The sequence below is a fragment of the Anolis carolinensis genome, chromosome 1 (genome assembly GCF_035594765.1).
Source record: "Anolis carolinensis isolate JA03-04 chromosome 1, rAnoCar3.1.pri, whole genome shotgun sequence".
NCBI lineage: Eukaryota > Metazoa > Chordata > Lepidosauria > Squamata > Dactyloidae > Anolis > Anolis carolinensis.
The window spans coordinates 217,455,661-217,482,856 of record NC_085841.1 but is presented as its reverse complement, the minus strand read 5'-3'; the positions used below and the strand labels follow the sequence as shown (position 1 = coordinate 217,482,856).

The following is a 27,196-nucleotide window of genomic DNA, read 5'->3' as shown; positions in this document are numbered from 1 at the left end:
CTTTAAAGTACAGCTGGGTATTGGTATCCACAGGGGTTTGATTCTAGGACCACCTGGGGATAACAAAATCCATGAATGTTCAAGTCCCATTACAGACAATAGTGTAGTAAAATGGTGTAAAATGAAGAAACCAAGCTTTGCTTAATGAGATTTTTGTTAATTGGCTGGTTTTGGAATAATTTCAAGCTGTGGATACAAAATCCATGGATACAGAGGACCAACTATTTATTTATTTATTTATTTATTTATTTATTTATTTACAGTATTTATATTCCGCCCTTCTCACCCCAAAGGGGACTCAGGGCAGACCACATTACACATATAAGGCAAACATTCAATGCCTTGACAAAAAACAAAGATGCAGGCTCCGAGCTGGTCTCGAACTCATGACCTCTTGGTCAGAGTGATTGGTCTCAGCTGGCTGCAGCTAGCTGCTCACCAGCTTGCGCCACAGCCCGGGCCTGTATATACTACTGTATATACTCAAGTATAAGCCTAGTTTTTCAGCCCTTTTTTTAAGACTGAAAAAGCCCCCCTCAGCTTATACTTGGGTGAGGGTCCTGGTTGGCTTATATTTGGGTCAGCTTATACTCGAGATTATATGGTACATTTATTATTTTTCTCTATTATTGGTATTACGGTAGAGTCTCACTTATCCAACATAAACAGGCCGGCAGAATGATGGATAAGTGAATATGTTGGATAATAAGGAGGGATTAAGAAAAAGTCTATTAAACATCAAATTAGGTTATGATTTTACAAATTAAGCAACAAAACATCATGTTATACAACAAATTTGACAGAAAAAGTAGTTCAATACGCAGTAATGCTATTTAGTAATTACTGTATTTATGAATTTAGCACCAAAATAACATAATCCAGAACGTTGGATAAGTGAGACTCTACTGTATTACATTTATTATTTTTCTCTATTATTGTTGCTACTATTACATTTATTTTACTCTATTATTATTATTATTATTATTATTATTATTATTACATTTATTATTTTACTCTGATCTTATTATTATGATTGTATTTATTATCACTTGTATTATTTTCCTGTATTATTATTACTATTATTATTTGTATTATTTTACTCTATTATTATTAAAAGGATACATAAGCACATTTACATTGAAGAAGATGAGAATAATGATTTGATCAGAGTTGGACAGTCTTATCTTAAATTTGAGCTTTATGTAAATATCCAAAAACATTTAACCTACTGATGCCTCAATTAATGTAATTTTATTGGTATCTATTTTTATTTCTGAAGTTTACCACCCTTGGCTTATACTGGAATCAATGTTTTCCCAGTTTTTTTGTAGTAAAATTAGGTGCCTCGGCTTATATTCAGGTCGGCTTATACTCGAGTACATACGGTATATAAACCTAAACACAAAATTTTACACCCCCAAAAGTGAGTACAGTTTTATAACTTTATTTCATATCAACACATGCAGAGCAAATGTTAACTGTAAATCCAATGCTTCATTTAGATTAATGGTATTCTGCCCTAATCAATAAATAAAGCAAAAGGCGTGGGAGAAGGGAAATGAATATATTAGATCTCATTTCAGGCACCCATGGTGGTGCTGCTTTCAAATCACTTGGGCTTTTCATGGTCAATTGTCACCAAAGAGAAGGAAGGCAAACCATGAGATAGGAAAGGTTCACACATTACCCAGAAGGATCAATAATGGGAAAAATAGCTTGAATATCAATACTACAAATGTATAAGTAGTAATTACATAGGTCAAGAGAGCCTCAGAAAAACAAGGAACTCTGAAGAGGTGTGACATGCTTGAAAACCCTTTGGTCTCCAGTGCATCACCCAATATCTCTGACGTACACACTTCCCTGTTTTGTATTTGTTTTAAAATAAATCACACTGATAATGAAATGCCACAGCTCTACAAATATTCACCACCATGCAGCCACTAGAGATTGAAAAGGTATCCTTTTGGACCGCCTCCAGAATGCCTTATACTGGTTTTGTATTTCTTGGAGCTGTAGTCCATAATGTGACTTTTTCAAGCTCTGAACCTGACCAACAATACCAATAATATTTATCATGTTTATAAAGTAGTTCCTAAGGCATTTTATAATAATTTTCAGAATACCTCTGTGTCCCCTTCTACACTGCCATATAATCCAGATTATCAAAGCAGATAATCAAAACGATCTTGACAGATTAGAGAGATGGGCTGAAACTAACAAAATGAAGTTCAACAGGGACAAATGCAAGATACATCATTTCGGCAGAAAAAATGAAATGCAAAGATACAGAATGGGAGACGCCTGGCTCGACAGCAGTACGTGTGAAAAAGATCTTGGAGTCCTTGTGGACAACAAGTTAAACATGAGCCTACAATGTGATGCGGCGGCAAAAAAAGCCAATAGATTTTGGCCTGCATCAATAGGAGTATAGCGTCTAGATCCAGAGAAGTCATGCTACCCCTCTATTCTGCCTTGGTCAAACCATACCTGGAATACTGTGTCCAGTTTTGGGCACCGCAGTTGAAGGGAGATGTTGACAAGCTGGAAAGCGTCCAGAAGGGGGCGACTAAAATGATCAAGGGTCTGGAGAATAAACCCTATGAGGAGCGGCTTAAAGAGCTGGGCATGTTTAGCCTGAAGAAGAGAAGGTTGCGAGGAGACATGATAGCCATGTACAAATATGTGAAGGAAAGTCATAGGGAGGAGGGAGCAAGCTTGTTTTCTGCTGCCCTGGAGACTAGGACGCGGAACAATGGCTTCAAACTACAGGAAAGGAGATTCCACCTGAACATTAGGAAGAACTTCCTCACTGTGAGAGCTGTTCAGCAGTGGAACTCTCTGTCCCGGACTGTGGTGGAGGCTCCTTCTTTGGAGGCTTTTAATCAGAGGTTGGATGGCCGTCTGTCGGGGGTGCTTTGAATGTGATTTTCCTTCTTCTTGGCAGGGGGTTGGACTGGATGGCCCATGAGCTCTCTTCCAACTCTACAACTCTATGATTCTATGATTCTAATCCACATTATCTGCTTTGAACTGGATTATATGAGTCTACACTGCCATATAATCCAGTTCAAAGCAGATAATCTGGATTTATAGGGCAATATAGAAGGGGCCTGTGACAATCTCTAAATGCTATTGCTTTACTCTCTCTCTCTCTATAAGCCCTGTTTTATGTATGTAGCCTAGGGGTCAACCCTGTTTATTATCATTCACCGAACTGTCTATTCAATTGTTCTCCCAGAGTCTGTTGTTATGGATAAAAAAGTGTACAATCAGGGGTCCAACGGGGAGACTGGGTATGTGTGAAGCCATGTGGACAGATACATGAAGGACTCACATAACAAACATCACAAACCAATGCTACAGGCAAAGAAGTTAAAAACTCTAAATCAGAGATGAACAATGTGTGACCCTCGAGATGATGTTAGAATGAACGTCCCATAATCCCGAGCCATAACCAGTTGTAATGAGTTGTTGTAATGGTGTAAACAGCCCGTGGGCTTCTAGTCATTGCTGAATTTCAAATTGCATTGCCAACAATAAAGACTGTATGTACTCACAGTCTTCTAAAGGAGGAAAATAAAGTAAAAATACCTTGATCTGTAGTACTGTTAAGCAAGGTGAAATAGGGAAGACCAGGACCTGTTATGAACAAAATGTTAAATATGTGAGTTATTCATTTTAATCAAGGCATGCAAAGAACTCATCTAATTATAGTTGAACTCACGGTTAGTAACTCAGGCAGGGATATAGTCTTAGGGAAAAGATATGCCAAGAAAGAAAACCTTTTCTTGAGGCTTTATGTGGGACTAACTGCTTAACGTTTCACTGCTATGGCCTCCTTGAATTCTTCTCCTGCTTTTCTAAACTGCCAGATGGACAGCCTGAAGTCTGACCTTCTGCAGAAAAAACAACAGCCTTTCCACGAACAGCCTTTCTACGCACCCACTGCCTTTTATGACACAAATAAAAAGCTTGAAAAGATGCTCAAAGAAGAAACCTAAGGATAATGCTCTGCATTTATTCTGCAAATGCATGAGTGAATATCTGAACACAATCTAGAACAAACTATAGCCATCTAAACAAGTAAATAAAGATCTGGTCAAATGAGCATAAAATGATTCGGAAATGGAGATGTATGTGTCAGTGTTTTTCTTCCAATGCTTTGAGGAGAATGTAAAATCCAGAATTGGTGGATGTGTGCCTGTAGATGCAAAAAATATTACCGTATATACTCGAGTATAAGCTGACCCGAATATAAACCGAGGCACATAATTTTACCACAAAAAAACTGGGAAAACATTGACTCAAGTATAAGCTGAGAGTGGTAAATTTCAGAAATAAAAATAGATACCAATAAAATTACATGAATTGAGGCATCAGTAGGTTAAATGTTTTTGAATATTTACATCAAGCTCAAATTTAAGCTAAGACTGTCCAACTCTGATTAAATCATTATTCTCATCTTCTTTGATATAAATGTGCTTATGTATCCTTTTAATAATAATAGAGTAAAATAATAAATGTATTAATAACAATAAAAATAGAGTAAAATAAATGTAATAGTAGCAACAATAATAGAGAAAAATAATAAATGTAATAATACCAATAATAATAGAGAAAAATAATACATGTATCATATATTCTTGAGTATTAGCTGACCCAAAAAAAAGGGCTGAATAACTAGGCTTATACTCGAGTATATACAGTATATCCATGTTCATTAATGCTGCCCAAAGTTGAACTGAATTAAAACCAAATAAGCCTTTGCTAGTCATGATACAGAAAACCCCAATAAGCACATGAAGAGGCTTGGGCACATTCTCATAAAACCATGCACCCATAGAGCTTTCCTTGCCTGTACAATACCTCATATGAGAAACTAGAAAGTATTTAAGACAGCAATGGGAAATGTGTGGCCTTCCAGTTGTGAATTGCAACTCCCACAATCCCTGACCATTAGCTATGCTGGCAGTGTAAAAACACCTGCAAGACCATAAGCAGCCCATCTCTGGGATCTAAAGTTTGAACCAGGAAACTGATAACCTCAAGCTGATACAAAGTACAGTAATTGACAAATGTGTAGGCTATGGAGCCCTCTTCAGACATAAAAGGGAATAAGGATATGCAACAGTATTCTCAGTGATTGCCAAACCTCCTATATTTATTAGAATTCCTAATATCAAGTAATATTTATCTCAAGACAGAAATGGCTGTACTCACCGTTGCAATTCAGCTTATAGTATCTTGCATTTGTGCTGAAATATGCTGAATAATATTGACATCTTTCTTTGTCTAGATTACAGCTAATGCATTTTTTTGGAAAGCCGCTTTTTAACTCTACTCTGCACAGTTGAGAAAAAGAAAAAAGAATATTTCATAAATCTCTAAACCAATCACAGCTCTATTAAGAATTCAAACCAAACTTGTTTTGACTGAATGTTACTGAATATCAAACAATTACACTAGCACAAACACATCTTCCATTCTGTCCTGTTTTTCAATGAACAAGGATTTGGTTGGAAAAAAGTGCTCCACTACAATCTCTCCTAAGTATTTCCATGGAATGATTTATGCATGTTTTCCTTTCTCTAGAAACTTTATTAAGCTCTGCTATATTGTTTCCCTCTTGATTTTCAGATACTCATTCTTACTATTAATGATGTCTCGATGGTATGTCTTATATCTTGGGCTATTGGATTGTGACCTGTTAGGATCATAACCTAATGGGGATTATGACCTGTTCAGATCATAATCTAGTGGGTAGCAGAGTTTCAGGAGTGTTCCTTTAGTTTATTGAGTAATGGATGATCATCCCTGACATTAAGTTCAGTTGTGTCCGACGCTGAAGGTTGGTGCTCATCTCCATTTCTAAGACAAAGAGCTGGTGTTGTCCCTAGACACCTCCAAGGTCATGTGGCTGACATGACTGCATGGAGCGCTGTTACCTTCCCACCAGAGCAGTTTATCTATTTATCTACTCACATCTGCATGTTTTCGAACTGCTAGGTTGGCAGAAGCTGGGGCTAATAGCAGGAGCTCACTCTGCTCCACAGATTTGAACCTGTAACCTTTCGGTCAACATGTTCAGCAGCTCAGCAGTTTAATCCGCTGCGCCACCGGGGGCTCCATCACTAGTCACATAAATATCTTTAAAATAACATGTTTGTTTTACTCATAACTTCATGTATTTAAATATACAGGTACATTTCTTGTCAGAGTAAACTTTGAAACATTTAAGTTTGTATCTTTAACTTATAATATTTAACAGTCTATTTAAAACTATATTGTTCTGTACAGTTCTCTTTCATAACAATCTACTTCCAAAGAAACTCAAGCCTCAACTGACTTCTAACTTCTAACATTGGCTTCTGTACTCAGACAGGCTCAAGCCTCAACATCTTCTAACTTCTAACACTGGCTTCTGCACTCTAAGAGACTCAAGCCTCAACTGACATTTCTAACTGTCATCCTTTTAAAAACTGAACATTCTAAACAGTCACGGAATCAGTCACAAGATCTGCAGCCCATCCCACTGCTTTAAGTACATAGAGCTAAGAAAACTACAAACAAAGAAGACATACACTTCAGGAAATAAACTGACACATTATAAAACAGACAAAACATTAAATAGAGGAGGCTTGAGAAGGTTGCTATCTCCAACATTATGAACCAGAAAATTTACACTTTTTGCTTGTTTAATGGTATCATCATAAATCTTAAGAGAAGTACAGTGACCCTTCTTTCTGTCAAATATTTTCAGTCTGTGTGCATTATTTATTTATTTACAGTATTTATATTCCGCCCTTCTCGCCCCGAAGGGGACTCAGGGCAGATCACATTGCACACATATAAGACAAACATTCAATGCCATAACATAGAACAGAGACAGAGACAGACACAGTCACGGGCTGGCCTCGAATTCATGACCTCTTGGTAGGAGTGATTTGTTGCAGCTGGCTGCTATCCAGCCTGCGCCACAGTCCGGTAACTATGCACCCTGTTGATCATCTTTCAATCTAAGTCACAATATTTTAACTAACCTATCATTAAAGTTTCATGTGGTTTGATCAGTGCCCTCACACCCAAAAAACAAATGTTCCACTGTACAAAAACTTCAGAATTTGGGACCATTTATATGGATGCACTCAAAGAAGAAATCTGCTCACCTACCAACAAGACAAGGCCATATTCAAAGGTGCCCTTCCACAAAGGAAAGCCATTCCCATGAATAGGTTGGTTTATGATACCTGACACAAGATCTCAGAATGTGGAAATAAAACCATGCTGCAATTAGAGCAAGGTAATCTATAGTCTCTTGGACAAAATTTCAAAAGATATGCTTGAATTAAGCCCATGTTGCACGAAGTCTTCTTGCCTAATGGTTTGCTAAATGCTTTGTTTTGGGGGCATCACCAGCAAAATTTCTTCTGTTGAGGTATTTCTGAATCCAACAAATGGGTGTAGATCCTACTGTTTCTTCACAACTACATCAGACACAATCAAATAATGGAATTTACAAATGTACTGAGAATCAGTATTCTACAATGAATCCAATGAACTGATTTTAGTTGTGATTCATAGGATTCAGGCCACAACTTAACAAGACCAAAGAGTCACTCAATAGCCAATTCTGAGCATAGTTTAGATTTGGTGATAACAGTGTGCTGTGAAGCTTCCAGGATCTGTTGTTTTGCTCTGTAAACAGAGCAAAACTTCAAAACATTTCTGGTTCATTGGAACATTTCAAGGGTTTTTTAAACTATTTAAAATCATAAAAACTGTCATGATACCTTACCAAGGGTTCTTTTCCCCTGAGCAATGCATAGCTATGATAGAAAACAACTTACTTATAAAGATTTCTCCCTCCTGGCATATTTTCAAATTCATTACTGATGAAGTATCTATGAAGCCAGCAGAAAGGTTATTTATTAGATTTGAAGAAATTCTAACAAAAATTGCTCACTGTCACATACAAGAGGTAAAATTACTGAAATATATAAGCACAAAAGGCAAGGTTCTAAAACCAGTTACTATGAATTTCTGTATGTATGTGCCTTCCAGTCACGTGTTAACTTATGGTACCCTCATGAATTTCACAAGGAATTAAGGCAGTTTGATACTACTTGAACTACCATAGCTCAATGCTATGGAATCCTAGGATTTGTAGTTTGGTGGGGCACTGGCCCTCTTTGGCAGAAAAGGCTAAAAACCTTGTAAAACTACAACTCCCATTGTTCTATGGTATTGAGCTAGATGAACCCCAACTCTCACATGGGAAGGAATTTCACAACCTGAAAACAGCTACCAAGAAAGCTCCCTCCCATGTCCTCGTGACATGTAGGACCAAGAGAAACGTTAAGGACAAAACCAATTACAGTAGAGTCTCACTTATCCAACATAAACGGGCAGCAGAATGTTGGATAAGTGAATATGTTGGATAATAAGGAGGGATTAAGGAAAAGCCTATTAGACATCAAATAAGGTTGTTTTACAACAAATTTGACAGAAAAAGTAGTTCAATACGCAGTAATGCTATGTTGTAATTGCTGTATTTACGAATTCAGCACCAAAATATCACGATATATTGAAAACATTGACTACAAAAATGCGTTGGATAATCCAGAACGTTGGATAAGTGAGTGTTGGATAAGTGAGACTCTACTGTATTGTTGTAAAGGTCAAATTTGAAATTAGAGCTTTATGAAACACAGACAAGATGGTTTTGATTTCTAAACAGAGAGTTGATGAACTATGACATTTAAATTATAAGCTGTCTTCGATCTCATAAAAACAAAAAGATAAGATATGAAATTAATTCAGTCATTAAATAGAAATTATTGAAGCTATGCCCTCTTACTCTAATGCACTAACATCTACATAGTTCAACAGAAACTCACATGAAATTGTTTGTTAGTGCAGCTATGCTGATCACTTCCCATGATCCATTTGTAACAGGTGTCACCTTCTAAAATTTAAAATAAAGATAGATTAAAATATGATGATTTAAGCATCATGATATAAGATATACATACCTATCTAATACGGTTGATTACCAGCATCAAAAAATGAACAAACGTCTGAGTAGGAATATATAAATTTAGGTATTAAGAAACACTGTCAAAAGCTGTAACATCTATGTCACTTACCCCTGTGCTGTCAATGTAGTGGATGTGTTTGTATCCTTTTGTGTCACTGATGATTTTGTAATAGCTAACACTGTCAGCTGTAAAGTAAGGTTCAGATGGCTGAGACTGGAAAAAAAGGTTCATAAATCCTTTTAATATGTAACTTCATATGTTGATAATACTTAATATAATAGTCTTAAGAAATGCAGACACGACAATGCTTTTATGGCTCAGGGTGAACACACAGTATCCCCCACCCCCAGAACATACTATTGCCGAAAAGGGATTTAAAATTTCCAAATAAAACAAAAACATGACAAGTTAATTATAGATGCACTACTTCACTTACATGAATTTGATTATCTGCAATTAATTGCAACTGGCCACTGAATTAGACAACCAGTTGTTCCCAGTTTTATAACCAGGCTCCTTTTTAATGTAATGGTTCAGAAGTAATTTAGGTCCCTCTACACTATCATATGGGGAGCCCCGGTGGCGAAGTGTGTTAAAGCGCTGAGCTGCTGAACTTGCAGACTGAAAGGTTGCAGGTTCAAATCCCGAGAGTGGAGTGAGCACCCGCTATTAGCTCCAGCTTCTGCCAACCTAGCAGTTTGAAAACATGCTAATGTGAATAGATCAATAGGTACCGCTCCGGCGGGAATGTAACGGCGCTCCATGCAGTCTTGCCAGCCACATGACCTTGGAGGTGTCTATGGACAACGCTGGCTCTTTGGCTTAGAAATGGAGATGAGCACCAACCCCCAGAGTCAGACATGAATGGACTTAACATCAGGGGAAACCTTTACCTTACACTATCATATAAAATTCAGATTATCTGCTGTTAACTGGATTATACGGCAATGTAGACACATATAATCCATTTTGAAATAAATAATCTGTATTATCAGCTTTGATAATTTGGATTATATAACAGTGTAGATCCAGCCTTAGGATGGATTTACACTGGCCTATATCTCAAGATCTGATTCCAGATTATCTTCTTATCCCAGATTATCTGACAGTGTAGACTCACATAATCTAGTTCCAAGCAGATAATGTGGGATCATATCCTTGGATATAGGGCAGTGTAGATCCAGCCTTATTTTTTCCAGAGTTAGAAGCATGAGAAAATTTTATGGCAAGTCCCTAAATGTATTGTATATTTTATTGTTATTGCAAAGTGCTTTGAAATTGTTTTAAACAGCTTTGTAATATTTCTGAACAGATACGTGTAACATGAGTAGAAGAAAATATTTGTTCAGTAAATCCTCATTTTCCACAGAACAGTCCTTATTTCAAAATAGGGAAAGTTAAAAGGGAGATCCCGATCAGTTAGTGCAAACGCAAGTAGATTTCTGCAGTTGTTTTTCATTGATAAAAAAAAATACTATAGCCAATGGGACATTGTGTTTTGGGAGGTGTGGTGAGGTGGCCTTTCTAATTTTGATTAGGTTCTCTCATGTCCCTTCTACACTGATTATCAGATTATTCAAGCAGCTAATTGACATTATCTGTTTTGAATTGAATTTTATGAGTCTACACTGCCATATAATCCAATTCAAGGCAGATAATCTAGATTTTATATGGCAGTGTGCGGAGGAAGGTGAAGGCAAAGGCAAAGGCCTTCTGAATAAATCTTGCTAAGAAAAATATGTGATAAGTACTGTATATACTTGAGTATAAGCCTAGTTTTTCAGCCCTTTTTTTAAGACTGAAAAAGCCTCCCTCGGCTTATACTCGGGTGAGGGTCCTGGTTGGCTTATATTTGAGTCAGCTTATACTCGAGAATATATGGTACATTTATTATTTTTCTCTATTATTATTGGTATTATTACATTTATAATTTTTCTCTATTATTGTTGCTACTACAGTAGAGTATCACTTATCCAACACTCGCTTATCCAACGTTCTGGATTATCCAACGCATTTTTTTAGTCAATATTTTCAATACATCATGACATTTTGGTGCTAAATTCGTAATTCATGCTTAATTTGTAAAATCATAACCTAATTTGATGTTTAATAGGCTTTTCCTTAATCCCTCCTTATTATCCAACATATTCGCTTATCCAACATTCTGCCGGCCCGTTTATGCTGGATACGTGAGACTCTACTGTATTACATTTATTTTACTCTATTTTTCATTATTATTAATAATATATTTATTATTTCACTCTGATATTATTATTATTGCATTTATTATTTTACTCTATTTATTATTACTTGTAGTATTTTCCTGTATTTTTATTATTATTACTATTATTACATGCATTATTTTATTCTATTATTATTAAAAGGATACATAAGCACATTTACATTGAAGAAGATGAGAATAATGATTTGATCAGAGTTGGACAGTCTTATCTTAAATTTGAGCTTTATGTAAATATTCAAAAATATTTAACCTACCAATGCCTCAATTAATGTAATTTTATTGATATCTATTTTTATTTCTGAAATTTACCACCCTCGGCTTATACTGGAATCAATGTTTTCCCAGGTTTTTGTGGTAAAATTAGGTGCCTCAGCTTATATTCGGGTCGGCTTATACTCGAGTATATATGGTACATCTTAAGGTTACCATAAATTGGAAATGGCTTAAAAGCACATAATAGAAACAGCAGCAACAACTAAAATGTTCTAATCCTTTGCATTGTGATAGACTCAAGGAAACAAATGTAAATACGCAAATTGTAATTCGTTCTAGCCATTTAAAGCCAGGAGCATGAACAGGAATCGAACAGATGAACTCCATGACTCTCGACTACATTCAGGGCCGGCCCCACCATAGAGGCACGTGACGCCGCCACCTCGGGCGCAGGTCCCGGGGGGCGCCGTCACGCTGGGCAGGAGGCGGGGCACCACTCTGACGGTGCCCCGCCGCCCGACCAGTGCGCCCTGGCCTTGTGGCTCCCTCTTTCGCCGCCCGGGAAGGGGAGGAGGGATCCCCTCCTTCCCTCCCCGGGCGGCGAAGCCTCCCTCTTTCCAACCCTGGCCGCGCCTCCCACGCTGCGTGGGAGGCGGGGCCAACCCTGGCCCCGCCTTCCATCCAGCGTGCCCTGGCCCCGCCTCCCACGCAGCGTGGGAGGCGGGGCCAGGGCACGCTGGGTGGGAGGCGGGTCCAGGGCGCAGGAGGCGGGGCCGGCGGGGGGCGCTTTTCAGCGCCCCCGCTTAATATTTAAATTTATCTCCGACCGGCCCTGACTACATTAGGACTATAGGACCAGTTTCTGAACTGTCAATCAGCATTTGTGTAAATCCCATTGATCAAACAGATTTATCCCAGTGGAGATTCAAAAATGGATTTAGGGACAAGTCTTCTCAATGCTATAAAATGGCTTTGCCGTGTTTCAGAACAGCTTGCAGAGAAGTGTTTGAAATGGAAAGGATTTAAAAAATGTCATTTAAATAAATTCCTTTTTTGTTTTTGCTTTTTAGTAATGAGAAAGACATTTCTTCAGAATTTCCTTTGTTGTTGCCATTTGCCCTCGAGTCACTTCCAACTTGTGGTGACCCTAAGGCAAACCTGTCACAGGGTTTTCTGGAGCTGCGAGTGTGTGACTCACCCAAGGCAACCCAGGCCCTTTCTACACTGCCATATAATCCTGATTATCAAATCAGATAATCCACATTAGGCCCGGGCTGTGGTGCAGGCTGGAGAGCAATCCAGCTGAATCCAGCTGCAATTAATCACTCTGACCAGGAGGTCATGATTTCGTGGCCTGCTCGGAGCCTATGTTTGTCTTGTCTTTGTTCTATGTTAAAAGGCATTGAATGTTTGCCTATATGTGTAATGTGATCCGCCCTGAGTCCCCTTCGGGGTGAGAAGGGCGGAATATAAATGCTGTAAATAAATAAATATATAAATAATCTCCTTTGAACTGGATTATCTGAGTCTACACTGCTATATAATCCAGTTCAAAGCAGATAATCTGGATTTTATACGGCAGCATAGAAGGGGCCCCAGTGGATTTCTTTCAATGGCTGGGTGGAGAATTGAGCCCTGGTGTTATTTATTTTTGTACACAATAGGTACATTACACTGGCCTTCTTCTGAAGACTCCCGTATTTCACTTTTGGAGCTGCCTACTGTTAGTTTTGGCTCCGGCTCCTGTTTAATTTTTTCAATGGGTAAATAAACCTTTAGCTTTTACAAAGGATTTCTGACCCTTGTGCTACAGAGTAATGATATGGTTTGTAGACAAAACTGTTGCTGATTGGCCAGCCATAGGGTATAGTAATTATTAAAGGGAAAAGATTAATATTGCCTATTTATTGTTACTTTATAGTACATCCACACTTCCATTTTTTCACTTTCCCTTTGCATAACTATTCACAACATACACAGTCTGCTCATCATGTTGCTGACTGAGACTTTATGGTGTAGAAGCAAAATGTGTTAGCTGTAAGGTCTTTCCCTTCCTGAACAAGCTTGACAGCAGGTGGGATTATCTCCCATTTTTGTAGTGTAGATTTTTGTCCCTGCTGTCCTGCTTCCTTCTTCGATTGGTGTATGTTTTTGAAAGCTTTCCTCAGGAATACAGAAATGTAAAAGAACATAGCTTCCAAGAGAAAGGAGAATAATTATTCTATATATTTTCTTTTTTTAAAAAATTGTACAATATTCTCCAGAAACAGAATATAGACACGTAAGACTCACATATAAGACTCTCTTATTGGAACAGTAATGTCCATACTGTTAAAGCTTTGTTGTTTTAGTTACGTCTTGAATAAATAACTCAACAGGATTTTATCTCTATCTGTTCCAGATGGATGGGCAAGGATTTAGTACAGGGACTTTCACAACTCTATTAATGTCAACCCAGACAAAGAACCTATTATGTTCAGTCATATATGTTCACAGAGGTTATAAATACCCTTAGAAGCACCAGATCCAATGATATTGGAAGCTAAGCAGAGTGAGCCCTGTTTAGTATTTGGATTGGAATCCACTAACAAATATCTGGGGCTGTAGGCTATATTTCAGAGCAAGGAATAGCCAAACCATCTCTGAGTCCTTGCCTGATAAAGCCCAATGAAGTTAATGGGAGAATTCAAGGTATATAGGTAAAGGTTTTCCTGACATTAAGTCCAGTCATGTCCGACTCTAGGGGTTGGTGCTCATCTCAATTTCTAAGCCGAAGAGCCGGCATTGTCCATAGACGCCTCCAAGTCATGTGGCCAGCATGACTGCATGGAGTGTCATTACCTTCCCGCAGAAGCGGTACCCATTGATCTACTCACATCTGCATGTTTTCGAACTGCTAGGTTGGCAGAAGCTGGGGCTAACAGCGGGAGCTCACCCCACTCCCCAGATTCAAACCGCCAACCTTTTGCTCAGCAAGTTCAGCAGCTTAACCCACTGTGCCATTGGGGGCACATAAAAACACACAAACATATACATGAACACAGAACTGTTTTCAACTCTACTAATCTATGGATGACTTCACTACGTAACACAATTTTTGTTTCTGGGCTTTCAATGTCATTTTCTAATTGGATCTATCATTAAAAACATAGAAAAAGTTTATTAAACTGCAAAAACTTTGTTGTTGCAGGACATACTGCAGCACATTTTTCTATAGTTTTTCATTGATCATTGAGTCTCAATCAATTCAATGTTGTTTCTGGCAGACACAAAAATGAAGTTTCTGGAGTATAACAATGACTTTCAAAGTAAGTACAGTAGATTCTCACTTATCCAAGCCTTGCTTATCCAAGCTTCTGGATTATCCAAGCCATTTTTGTAGTCAATGTTTTCAATATATCATAATATTTTGGTGCTAAATTCGTAAATACAGTAATTACAACGTAACATTACTGCGTATTGAACTCCTTTTTCTGTCAAATTTGTTGTATAACCTGATGTTTTGGTGCTTAATTTGTAAAATCATAACCTAATTTGATGTTTAATAGGCTTTTCCTTAATCCCTCCTTATTATCCAAGATATTTGCTTATCCAAGCTTTTGCCGGCCCGTTTAGCTTGGATAAGTGAGACTCTACTGTACCACACAATTAAAGAGGAAATAACATTTTCATATTTTATTACAAAGTGTTATTTGCCTCACATATCCAGGATTACAATTCACATAGGAAGCAGGATATTTGGAGCTAAGTGCCTCTTTCTCCATTCCTACACTGCAAAATACTTCTTCAGAGCTACCCTCAGTAAAGGAAATTTATTATTTATTTATTTACTTATTTATTTCTATCCCGCTTTTCTCATATCCTAATACAAAAAACCAAATTAACATATCAAATAAAACCATTTTAAAAACTTGCACAAATAGACTTAACTTTAGAGACATGGGCTGTGTAACATGTTTATTTGAGCCCTGAGCAGACCTGATCCAGAAAGGCAGTTTATATATAAATAGAAAATACTCACTCTGCCAATCCAGCCAGTTTTACTTTCTTCTATACGCTGCTTATCCTGAAAGGGAAAAGGAAAATAAAAGTAAAAAAATTAAGTAAACATGTACCTTGTATTGCCCTGACTCCTGAGTCTAAAAGCCAATATGTACAGATTTTTTTTCCAGGACTCCCTATCTAAAGTGGCACCCTCTTGCATACCTGTGGGCATTGCCATGTTCCATTTTGTCTAGAGAAGTCACATATGTCAAGAACTGAAAAATTCTGAATTCTTCTGAGCCACTGAAGACAGATTCTCTCATTTGTCACCCAGGTTACAACACTCAAGTAGTGGTCCCTGGACATAAAAAAAAGATTCTAAGCATACAACTGCATACATATTCAAATCTTAACACTAAAAACCAGTGATTACTATTTATATTTCTCTGAACACCTGACATATTAAACCATTTGCAATATCTGCTACATATCATTTGGTCTTTTGTAATGCTATGGACATTATTAACCTCATGGAAGTAATTAATTACAGATGCGGGGTTTAAACCTTGATAACATGTAATAATAGTAATAATAATAATAATAATAATAATAATAATAATAATAATAATAATAATAATAATAATACAGTAGAGTCTCACTTATCCAACATTCGCTTATCCAACATTCTGTATTATCCAATGCAGTCTGCCTTTTAGTAGTCAATGTTTTTGTAGTCAATGTTTTCAATACATGGTGATATTTTGGTGCTAAATTTGTAAATACAGTAATTACTACATAGCATTACTGAGTATTGAACTACTCTTCTGTCAAATTGGTTGTATAACATGATGTTTTGGTGCTTAATTTGTAAAATCATAACCTAATTTGATGTTTAATAGGTTTTTCCTTAATCCCTCCTATGATCCAACATATTCGCTTATCCAACATTCTGCCAGCCTGTTTATGTTGGATAAGTGAGACTCTACTGTAATAATAATAATAATAATAATAATAATAATAATAATAATAATAATAATAAATTTATTCTTATATCCTGTCCCATCTTCCCGAAGGGACTCGGGGCAGCTCACATGGGTACCAAGCCCAGCAATACACAATACAATCACATAAATACATTTAAAACAAATATACATTTTACTAGCGATTTTACTTGAAGTATTTAATGCCAGTCCTAATGCTTTTTTGCTTTTGCTTTTTGGTGTTTCTTTGCCAAGTACTTTTGCATTTTTATATCACTATTTGTTCAGATTCATTTTTATTTTTATTTTTTTATATAAATATGGACACTAGCTTTGTTTTAGGTTTTTGGTTTTTTTTTTCTCTCTCCCTTTTTGATCCTTTTTTAATCGCAGTTTTCCTACTTTCTATACAATCAAATGTTCTCACTCTTTTGATGTTAATTTATCTTATAAGGTAAAACTTCAATAAAAATATATTTAAAAAATAAAAAATAAAACATATATACATAAAATCATAAAACATATAATACATTAAAACATACTCAAGCAATAACTAATAAACATATAAAAGTTTGCTTTTTTAATGCAGCCTTAAATTTGTGAAATAGGTAAACTAGTTTTCAGTCTAAAAACAGATTACTTTTTCAGCTTCTTCCAGCTGTCTCTATGGGCGCTTCCACACAGCCATATACTGTATATACTCGAATATAAGCCGACCCGAATATAAGCCGAGGCACCTAATTTTACCACACAAAAAAAAACTGGGAAAACATTGACTCCAGTATAAGCCGAGGGTGGTAAATTTCAGAAATAAAAATAGAAATCAATAAAATTACATTAATTGAGGCATCAGCAGGTTAAATGTTTTTGAATATTTACATAAAGCTCAAATTTAAGATAAGACTGTCCAACTCTGATCAAATCATTATTCTCATCTTCTTCAATGTAAATGTGCTTATGTATCCTCTTAATAATAATAGAGTAAAATAATACATGTAACAATAATAATAATAAATACAGGAAAATAATACAAGTAATAATAAATAGAGTAAAATAATAAATGCAATAATAATAATAATAATAATAATAATAATAATAATAATAATAATAATAAGATCATGGTGAAATAATAAATGTATTAATAATAATAATAAAAATAGAGTAAAATAAATGTAAGAGTAGCAACAATAATAGAGAAAAATAATAAATGTACCATATATTCTCGAGTTTAAGCTGACCCAAATATAAGTCAACCAGGACCCCCACCCGAGTATAAGCAGAGGGGGACTTTTTCAGTCTTAAAAAAAAGGGCTGAAAAACGAGGCTTATACTCAAGTATATACAGTAACTCAAATTATCAAGGCAGAAGATCTCACAATACCTGCTTTGAACTGTGTTATCTGAGTCCACCTTGCGATATATTCCAGTTCAAAGCAGATAATGTGGGATTTTATTCAGCTGTGTGGAAGGAGCTGACATTTCTTTCATCCTTTTTCTAGGCCATGGATATGGCTATTTGAGGATATGTATGCCAATCAGCACAAACATCGGCTTCATAATCAATTACATCTGAACAACATGTTTTGATCTCTTACTGTGAGTTTCTACTCTTATCCAGGCAGATGGGACAGTTCAGTCCCTCCGAGTTGAGTTTGACTACAGAATTCACAAAGAACTAGATCTACAAGATAGGCATTTTCTGACATTGTCACCCCAAAAGTTGTAAGCAATGTCCTCAAGTTTCAGCCACCTGCTACGTGCATTTGTCGTTGCTGTTTTAACAGCAAAAAAACAGGTGGGACAAAATGGTCTGAACAAATCTACTGCATTTGGTTCATTACAATTTTTTGCAAATAAGGAGGGCTGACAGCTACTCAAAACAAACATTCCTCTTCACGTCGATGCTAAGAGCTTTTTGACAGAGGAACAGACTACCTCAGCAGGTGGTGGGCCCTCCTTGGTTGGAAGTTTTTAAACAGCGGTGGGATGGCCATCTGTCAAGGGTGCTCCAACTATGGATTACTGACAGGGGCTTGGACTAGATGACCCTTGGGATTCCTTCCAACACTACAGCTTTATGGCTTTATGGAAACCTGTGCTTTTCTGGTTTGGGACATTTACGTATTGTGACATTCCTGTGGTCATGAAGCCGTTTATATTCCCCAATACGTGGGGATCCGTACTGGAGTTAAGTGATACAGCAGATTAAATCACTCAATGAGGGTTAAGTACAGGTTCATTCTTCCAAACACTGAATATCTGAATAATCCAAAATGAATAATCCAAAACAAAGAATATTCAAAAAATAGTATTAAAACTATCACTGAATAAAAAAAAAGAAAAACGGAAAATAATGACTTTGTGATTAATATGTTTTGTGTATGCAATTATGCAGGGCTGCTCTCGCATTCTTCCCTGTCACATGCTTTCTTTCCCATAATAAAATAATCCTTTTGCTGGCACAGGAAAGCCAGAACACAAAAAGCAAAACTGTCTGCAAGGGCTTCCTATTTTGGTTTTCAATGGAGAGAAACAGCTTTGTGTGAAAAGGGGAAAATATGAAAAGCTGCTCCACTAAACTCAAAATGAAAAGAAAGCCCACATATACAGCATTTGTATATTGCCATGTGCTTAGACAACTTTGGAATAGAGAGAGTGTATTAAACCCTTAGGAATGTACTGTAAAAACTGAACAAAATTACTCAACACATTTGCTCTCAATTCTCTTGCAAATATAAGCATACGTGTTTTGAAATGCAGTGACAGACTTTCTTGAATGCTCAGATTAAATGTATATTATTTTTATTTCTTATGTATTCTTTTTTTATTTAGTTTTACAAGTTTATTTTGAGATTGTTTTATCCACTGTTTTGATTTGATTTATCATTGTCTGTTTTCAGCATTGAATGTTTGTCCCTTGTTACTTTTGTTGGAAACTCCCCCTCAGGGAGATAGGACGGAGTACAAATAAATTATTATTATTATTATTATTATTATTATTATTATTATTATTATTATTATTATTATGGAATTGAGAACAAACTAATGAAAGCATCACTAAAAGAAATTATAGATTCAAAATGTGAACTTCCCTATAATATTAATGCATACATCAACATTTCAGCTTTGCTGTAGCATTAATATGGGTCTTATTATAGTATAGCACCACATATTGAGAAGAAGGGCCATGTTATATGATAACCAACTCTCTACCAGCTGCTTTTTCCTATTCTTCATTTATTTATTTATTTCATGTCAAAAGCATTGCATAATAAATAAATTTAAAAGTGATAAAATAAAGGAATCACAAACAGCTAAATAGTTTTAGACCAAAAGCAGGCAACAGCAACCACATTGTCCTATTCTTCATGAAATCCAATAAATACTTTTTTTAAAAAAATCTGAATCCTAACATATCATTAATTTCTTGTCCAATTATATGATTCAATGAAATACAAATTTTACTACATTTTTGACATACCCAGATTTTATGCTTGGTGGTGCAACGATTTCAGTAGAATTGGAAAGAGGTTGGGTATTCACAATAAACAGCCTTATGGTTGGATTTGTAGCGCCTGCCTAGAGAAAAACACAACACTTCATACCACAATTTAGATTCTACATAGAGCATGTTTCCATTATAAAAGTGCAATCAAGTTGGAAGTAGTTTTACTTTTAAGATACAACATGAGACATCAGAAACAAAATATGAAAGAAAAAGTTAAGTGCTATCAAAGATAGACTGTGAAATTCTGTTAAAATTACAATACATAGGCCTTTTGAAAACAATCTGCAAAGCCAACAGAAAATATTTCACTTTATGTAGAAAAGAAATACTATACTTTCCATGAGTTTGTGGGAGAAAATGATGCAGAATACATAATACTTCCCTCTTAATTTTTGCAAAGGATTCCAAACACACACATTTCCAAGACTATGTGGTCACATTTGAACTCAGACAGTAAGGAAAAGAATAAGTAAAATACCAAGAAATAGGGATCGAAGGAGCAATTATGCTGCTTACTTTAATGCTTTCTTCCCTCCGAAGGGTATAGGAAAGGGGAATATGTCTAAGATCGATACAGAAAAGTTGTAGTAGTTCCTATCTATAAAATTCATTAGTATACATGTATGTGTAAATACACATACATCTTTATGCCTATCCCGGTTACATGAAAAGATGAGAATGTGCCTTCTTAAATTTAGGAATCTCTTATCCCAACCCATTTAAGCAAGAAAAAGGGAAACAAACAAGGATTTCCAAAAGAAGAAAACAGCCAGGCTTTGAGACTGCAAGGCTATGCGCTGCTATTCCACCTGGCCAACAAATTATTCCCATAAGCCACAGCAACGCATGGCTGGGCACAGCCAAAAGGTGTTTACCTTTTTTCTAAAAAGCTAGTGTCACCTTCAGAAGAGGTAAGTAATAAGGAAAGACAAATTCTGTGGGCCCTTCCACATAGCCATATAACCCAGAATATCCCACTGGGTTATCTGAGTCCATATTGCCATATAACCCAGTTCAAAGCAGAAAATGTGGGATTTTATTCAGCTGCGCGGAAGGGGCCTGAGTAATAAAAAAGAACCAGATAATTCATCTAGAGAGAACAGGACATTTTCCTGCTTCTAATCCCCATCAAAATGGATTGCAATAAACCATTTCAGAAACTTTTAAAATTCCAAAGCTCCAATTTGCACTTCTATTTCCTGTTTCTGTAGAGATAATATAATACTTCAGTGCTGCCAGATGCTATTGACTTAAGTCACAGTAATCACAGCAAGCTGTTGAGGAGAGACAGACAATATTTTTGTTAGCAGCAACTGATTAAATGTGACTATTCTCCTAATCAAACTGCTCAACAATCATGTTTAATAAATAGCACAGACCTTAGGATATGGGATTCTAATGGTCTTTGGGTACTGCAGCGTATCTTCTGAATAAAATGAATACTCAATAACAGGAACCTTGGTATCATCAGTCTCTGCATATGCTAAAAAAGTGCCATTTGGAGACCACCACAGAGCAGAATGAGTGCCAAACATTTCCTCTGAAAGAAATGCAAATGTGTTATTTTGAAGCAATAGTCGATAAGTTGGCTCCTGTCCCAAAACATTGTATTTATTAATCTGTATATCGTTTCAAATGGAAGTTTATATGCTAATATTCAGAACACTTCCCCTAGCTTGTGTCTAATGTAGCAACGGAAGACTCCAAAATGCCCTTCTATGGAAATATTGTGTTAAAGAAATTTGGCTTCAATAATGAATAGCAAACTCTAACACTATAATTTATCATGATTTGGTATTAGGACTTAACTACTACTACCACCCACACTAGATATCTCCAAATCCATTCTCCTTAAGGAAACACAGGGCAGTTCCAGACAGCACTTTATATATATATAATGTTTATTTATTTTCATTCATTCAAATATACATACATTGCAAGTGTTTGTTGCATACAGTGCAATATTTTCATCTATTAGTCTTTCATAATCATTTCTCAGACAATATATTTTCAATAAGGGGTCACAGTCTTCTATTTGAATAGTATATATAAAAATATTGTAAGTTCCAAATTAATATCCATTTCCTCCTTGCCTTCAGTCTATTAGCTTCCTCTATGTACATTTTTAAATTAATTTTACACTGAAATGTTGGATCATTGGTTGCCATTCATTAACAAAGTTCTCTAAAGGTTCTCCTCTTAAGTGCATCGTTATTTTGTCCATCATCAGCAACTCTATAATATATTGTTCCAGTTCTGCTAAGGAAGGTACCTCTGAGGTTTTCCAATATCTAGCGTATACTATCCGAGCTGCCACTGTCACGTAAAACAAAATTCTTCCATATTTCCTTTCCAATTCTTCTTCGGGCATATTCAAAAGGTACATTTGTGGTGTCATTTTAAAATCTGTATTTAATATATTTTCTAGATGTACACGAATCTGTTTCCAATAGCTGTTTACTTTGTTGCATGACCACCACAGGTGGTAAAATGTGCCTTTTTCTTTCCCACATTTCCAGCATTTATCGGTGCAATTGTACATCTTCGCTAATCTCTCTGGAGGGAGATACCACCGCAAATGCATTTTGTAAATGTTTTCTTTTAGGTTTTGACATGCCGTGTACTTCATTCTTCTGTTCCATGTTTTTTCCCATTGGGCCATTTTTATCTCTTGGCCGATGTTTTGAGCCCATCTAACCATTGAGTCCTTTACTATTTCCTCTTCTGTGAGCCGAGTCAATAGGTTTTTGTATATATAAGATATAAGTCCTTTTGGTTTCTGGAACATCGCCACATCAAACCATGTTTTTGCAGTCTGGAAACCCGAGGTGTTAAGTTGTTCTTTAAATTTCTCACGCAGTTGTCTATATAAAAGCCAATTACATTTAAGGCCTGATTGGTTCAGTTCTTCTAGGGATTTCATTTCTGAGTTTTCCAAATTGGTATGGACCAATTCCCTGTAAGTTAACCATTTCCCTTGTAAGATGTTCTCCCTTTTGTAGTGTGCCTCATGTGGGGACATCCACTGGTCTTTGTATATATTCTTTTTTTGTATCTGTTTCAGGTGTTTAGAACTGGTCTTCATATGTAATGATCATTAAATATGCCTGTTGGTTTGGCCTTTTGTATATCTAAATATGCATGCCATCCAGACAGCACTTTAACCCAGGAGCAATCACGTTTCTTAAACACGATTGCACTGGCGTTGAAGTCCAGACACCTTCCCCTAACGTCTGCGCTTTCCTGGGGCGGGGGGGGGGGGGTGTCCAGATACCTTGACAGACTTCCTGGCAAGGCACCAGGACACTAAACAACCCCCCCCCCCCAAAAAAAAAGTCTTTAAAATGGAAAATAACTTACCCGGCTGCCATTCCCCCTTCTCTGGAGCTCTCCTGATGTGTAGAATTGAGTGTGAGCTGTCTCAGGTTTCTTGGGCTCCAGGTACCCAAGAAACCCAAGACAAATGTGTACATAGGCACCAGAAGTCACATGGCGTGATCCCAGGTCTCATCTACACAGTGCCCACAACTGCAACGATCCGGGTCTTCTGAAAGGCCCAGTTTTTTCCAGCTAAAAAATTGTTTCGAAACAAAGCAGGGTTTTTCTGCTTTGTCCCAAAAGCATTCATTTTTCCCTGAGACATCATTTGGACACCCCAGAATAAAATGCGGGACGGCGTGCACTTTAGGTGCTGTCTGGATGTGCCCACAGTCAACGAGAAAAATATAGAACTAGTATCAAATATAAAAGGGGTTCCAGACACTGTAAAATTGAAAGTGAAAGCTTGATGCTGTAAATATATCTTTTAACCTTTGCCCCCAAAATGCAAACTATATGCTGAAACAGTGATGGTTCAATTTTTAGAAAGCAAAAGGGCTGTATAAGTGAGCAGGACAAGATCCATTTTCATTGACCTCTCCTTCTAGTCATTTTTTCATTATTTTATTATGTTGCAAGTTAAAAGGAAAATGACACTATAAAACATAGTGATGTAAGATAAAAGGGGAAGAGTACACTATGAAGACCAAGCAAGGTGTAGTAGTTTGAGCACTGGATTATGATTCTGGAGACCAGGGTGTGAATATCTCTTCAGCCATGGAAACCTACTGGGTAACTTTTGGGCAAGTCCCTCTTGAGCAAATTTTGCCAAGACTGCTCTGTGAGAGGTTTGCCTTAGTGTCAACCTAGGTTGACAGTTCCTATGTGCCATACATATTGTAGTTCGAAAAGGTAGAACTGCATTTAAAGTCACGCATTGACTGCTAAAACATAAAATGTTAACAATTAAGGCATGCAGTTGTGCCAAGGATTCATTTCAGAGAGAACATCAACATAATAATAATAAATAATAATTTTTTATTTGTATCCCACTTTTCTCCCTAAAACGGGACCCAAAGCAGCTCACAATACATTGTGTAAAAAACAATATAAAACAATGTACATATATAAAACAAAACCTATAAAACAATTTTACAATCAGAGATAAGTATACATATTTAAAAACATTCATCTAATACAGTTATTGCAAGCTACTCCATAATCAACACAAGCACCTTTGGGATAGTTTTGGATCCAACTTTTTTACTGGGAACCCAGCCAGTCCTGGTGGTTGGATAACTTTTTAACATGAACACACAGAACATTTTCATAATGGCCAGAGTGAGCAAGTCATAGCAACATGATAGTTGGTGAATGCACTAGAACAATTCTAGTACATTATATAGAAATAAATAGAAATGATAGAAATGATGGAAATAATAAATTATAAATTATAATAAATTATACACAGCAGAGGTGGAAAATTAGGCAGGGTTGGGTGTTTTTTCTAAAGGCATTTCTGGCATCTAAAATGGCCTATGGGATCCACATAATATGGCAGAAATGAACCCCTTGCCCCATAATTAGTATTTTGGAACATCTACAGGCAATTTTTTTGCAAAAACTAATTTTGGTCCCTGGAGGTTCAAGTAGCTTTTAAATATAATAGAAATAATCTGTATACTTCCTCGATACATTTGGCAGCATTCTGGAGCAAAAGGATTTTCTTTCCGGAATGACTATTTTGCAATTTTTATCAACTCAAGGTGACTCAGAGATGAATCTCTCACATGCTTTGTCTTTCCATTGTCTTCCTCTGAGACCAAGGAGTCATCTACATGGTCACCTAAATCCAGGGCTGGTCCAAAGCATTGCTGCTTCAGAGCAGCTCTGAATTCAGAAGATGTTTACGCACTCCACCCCAGAACCATAGTGGGACTGGAATCCAGACTGCCCAGTACAACCCTGCTGGATGGTCACCCTTGCACAGGATAATATTTCTATAAGCTGCAGCTGGCACCACAGACCAGAGAACTCCTGATATTAGCAAAGGTGTCTGCATGGCCGGGAAAACGGAGAGGGTGATATCAACAAAGGTTCCCAGTTTTACCCAGTAGCTCTCCAGAGAGCTTGAATGGCTACTACAGCAAAGATGTCACAGTCCCAATCGATCTGCTTCTTCCCGCACTGCAGATTACTCATCTGTCTAAATTATATCTGATTCAGCTGTCCTCACTACCATATATGGAGCTGGAACATTCCCCAACTTCTCCTAATCTGGAGTAAAAATGGGTAAAGAAGTTTTACCCCATTTTACCAACTAAGAAATTCCTGCATATCATGTGGATGTCTAAGAGCAACATCTGGTTCAGTGGCTCTCAACCTGTGGGTCCCCAGATGTTTTGTCTTCAACTCCCAGAAATCCTAGCAGCTGGTAAACTAGTTGGGATTTCTGGGAGTTGTAGGCAAAAATACATGGGGACCCACAGGTTGAGAACCACTGATCTAGTTGGAACCAAGGTTTTGGGCCATTGTACATAAGCCCCGAGAGAATGTAAGTTGCCCAATGCCACCGAGAAGGTTTCCATGGCTGAAATTCTATGAAATCAGATTCTGATCTGTACCTAAACTCTGGAAATATTGCAGTTTGACATTACTTTAAATACCATGGCACAATGCCATGTTATCCTGAGTATTGCAGCTTTACAAAGTCTTTTATCTTTTCTGCCAAAGAGTGCCAGAGCCTCACCAAATTGCAACTCCCAGGATAACATAGCATTGAGTCATTGCAGTTAAAGTGGTGTCAAACTGCATTAATTCTACAGTGTAGATGGCATGCTTGGTCAACCTTCAAACTACAACAACATACTGGCCCACAACAATATAGTTATAGCTATGCAATAATTACCTTCATACACCCAATCTGCTAATCCATTAAAAATTCTATTTTCTTCTCCATTGTGGGTGATCTGTAAATCAGGACTATTGGGAGTTTCTCTGATGTAAATGTTGTTGTTTAAAACATAAGCCTGTCAGAAACAGAGCAGAACAACAGATAATGCTAGTTTTGTAGCTCTTCAAAATCATTCCAATTTTATTCAGTTGCTTTACAATTCCATTTATTTTACATAGTCTGAAACTTGAGATCTTTTCTGTTGGTTGGTGCTAAAGGTTCTTCCCAGCTACGAGTTATCCATGTTATTCTCATGTTCAATACTTAATAAACAGTATTCGTGTTCAGCATAAACCTATGAATGACCTATTTAGATAATGAAATGGATTTACCAGTATTTAAAAACTCTAGAATAACAACAGTAAACAAAGAGCAACACTCAAAAAACAAGGGAATTCCAGATAGGAAAGAAAGGATTCCCCAGGGAGGAAGCAGCAAGGCTATTCAGTGCTAATCAGGGTGGCCAATTGCAACATTCACCCTTGCCTTAAACAGACAAGCGTTCCTTCTCCCACCCTGAACATTCCACAGATAGATAAACCCCACTTGCTTAGTTTCCAACAGACCTCACAACCTCTGAGGATGCCTGCCATAGATGTGGGCAAAACGTCAGGAGAGAATGCTTCTGGAACATGGCCATACAGCTCGGAAGACTCACAGAAACTCAATTAAATTGATTGTTCCACCTTTTTCATCTCTTTGTGCTCCTCTCTCTCTCCACTTCTTTCCCAGCTATTCCATCCTTTTTTTAATTTGGTTGTCAGCATTTAGGGTTCCTAGGTTTTTTAGTCTTATTCAATATTCTGTGTTACTGAGTCTAATGAAGGCTATTTTGGAAATTTGCTCATTAATTTTATTTAACCATATAGATTTTTGTTATGTATAAATTTTAAGATAACATCCCCTCTAACAATGTGTCTCTTGCATGTGACTGACTTGGCTGCATACAAATAGGTA

At 36.8% G+C, this 27,196-nt stretch overlaps 1 protein-coding gene across 2 annotated transcripts in view; it reads right to left on the bottom strand.

The window, feature by feature from the left end:
• dpp4 (dipeptidyl peptidase 4) overlaps window positions 1-27,196 on the bottom strand; it is a 99,687-nt gene that overhangs the window by 45,314 nt on the left and 27,177 nt on the right. For both annotated transcript variants that reach the window (XM_062965219.1, XM_062965213.1), the window contains exons 8-17: window positions 26,195-26,315; window positions 21,348-21,508; window positions 19,942-20,039; window positions 15,703-15,838; window positions 15,518-15,562; window positions 9,150-9,254; window positions 8,901-8,968; window positions 7,851-7,904; window positions 5,224-5,345; window positions 3,595-3,642 (exon numbers count right to left, since the gene is read on the bottom strand). In XM_062965219.1, coding sequence (XP_062821289.1) covers window positions 3,595-3,642; window positions 5,224-5,345; window positions 7,851-7,904; window positions 8,901-8,968; window positions 9,150-9,254; window positions 15,518-15,562; window positions 15,703-15,838; window positions 19,942-20,039; window positions 21,348-21,508; window positions 26,195-26,315 — 958 coding nt within the window. The remainder of the gene's footprint in view (window positions 1-3,594; window positions 3,643-5,223; window positions 5,346-7,850; window positions 7,905-8,900; window positions 8,969-9,149; window positions 9,255-15,517; window positions 15,563-15,702; window positions 15,839-19,941; window positions 20,040-21,347; window positions 21,509-26,194; window positions 26,316-27,196) is intronic.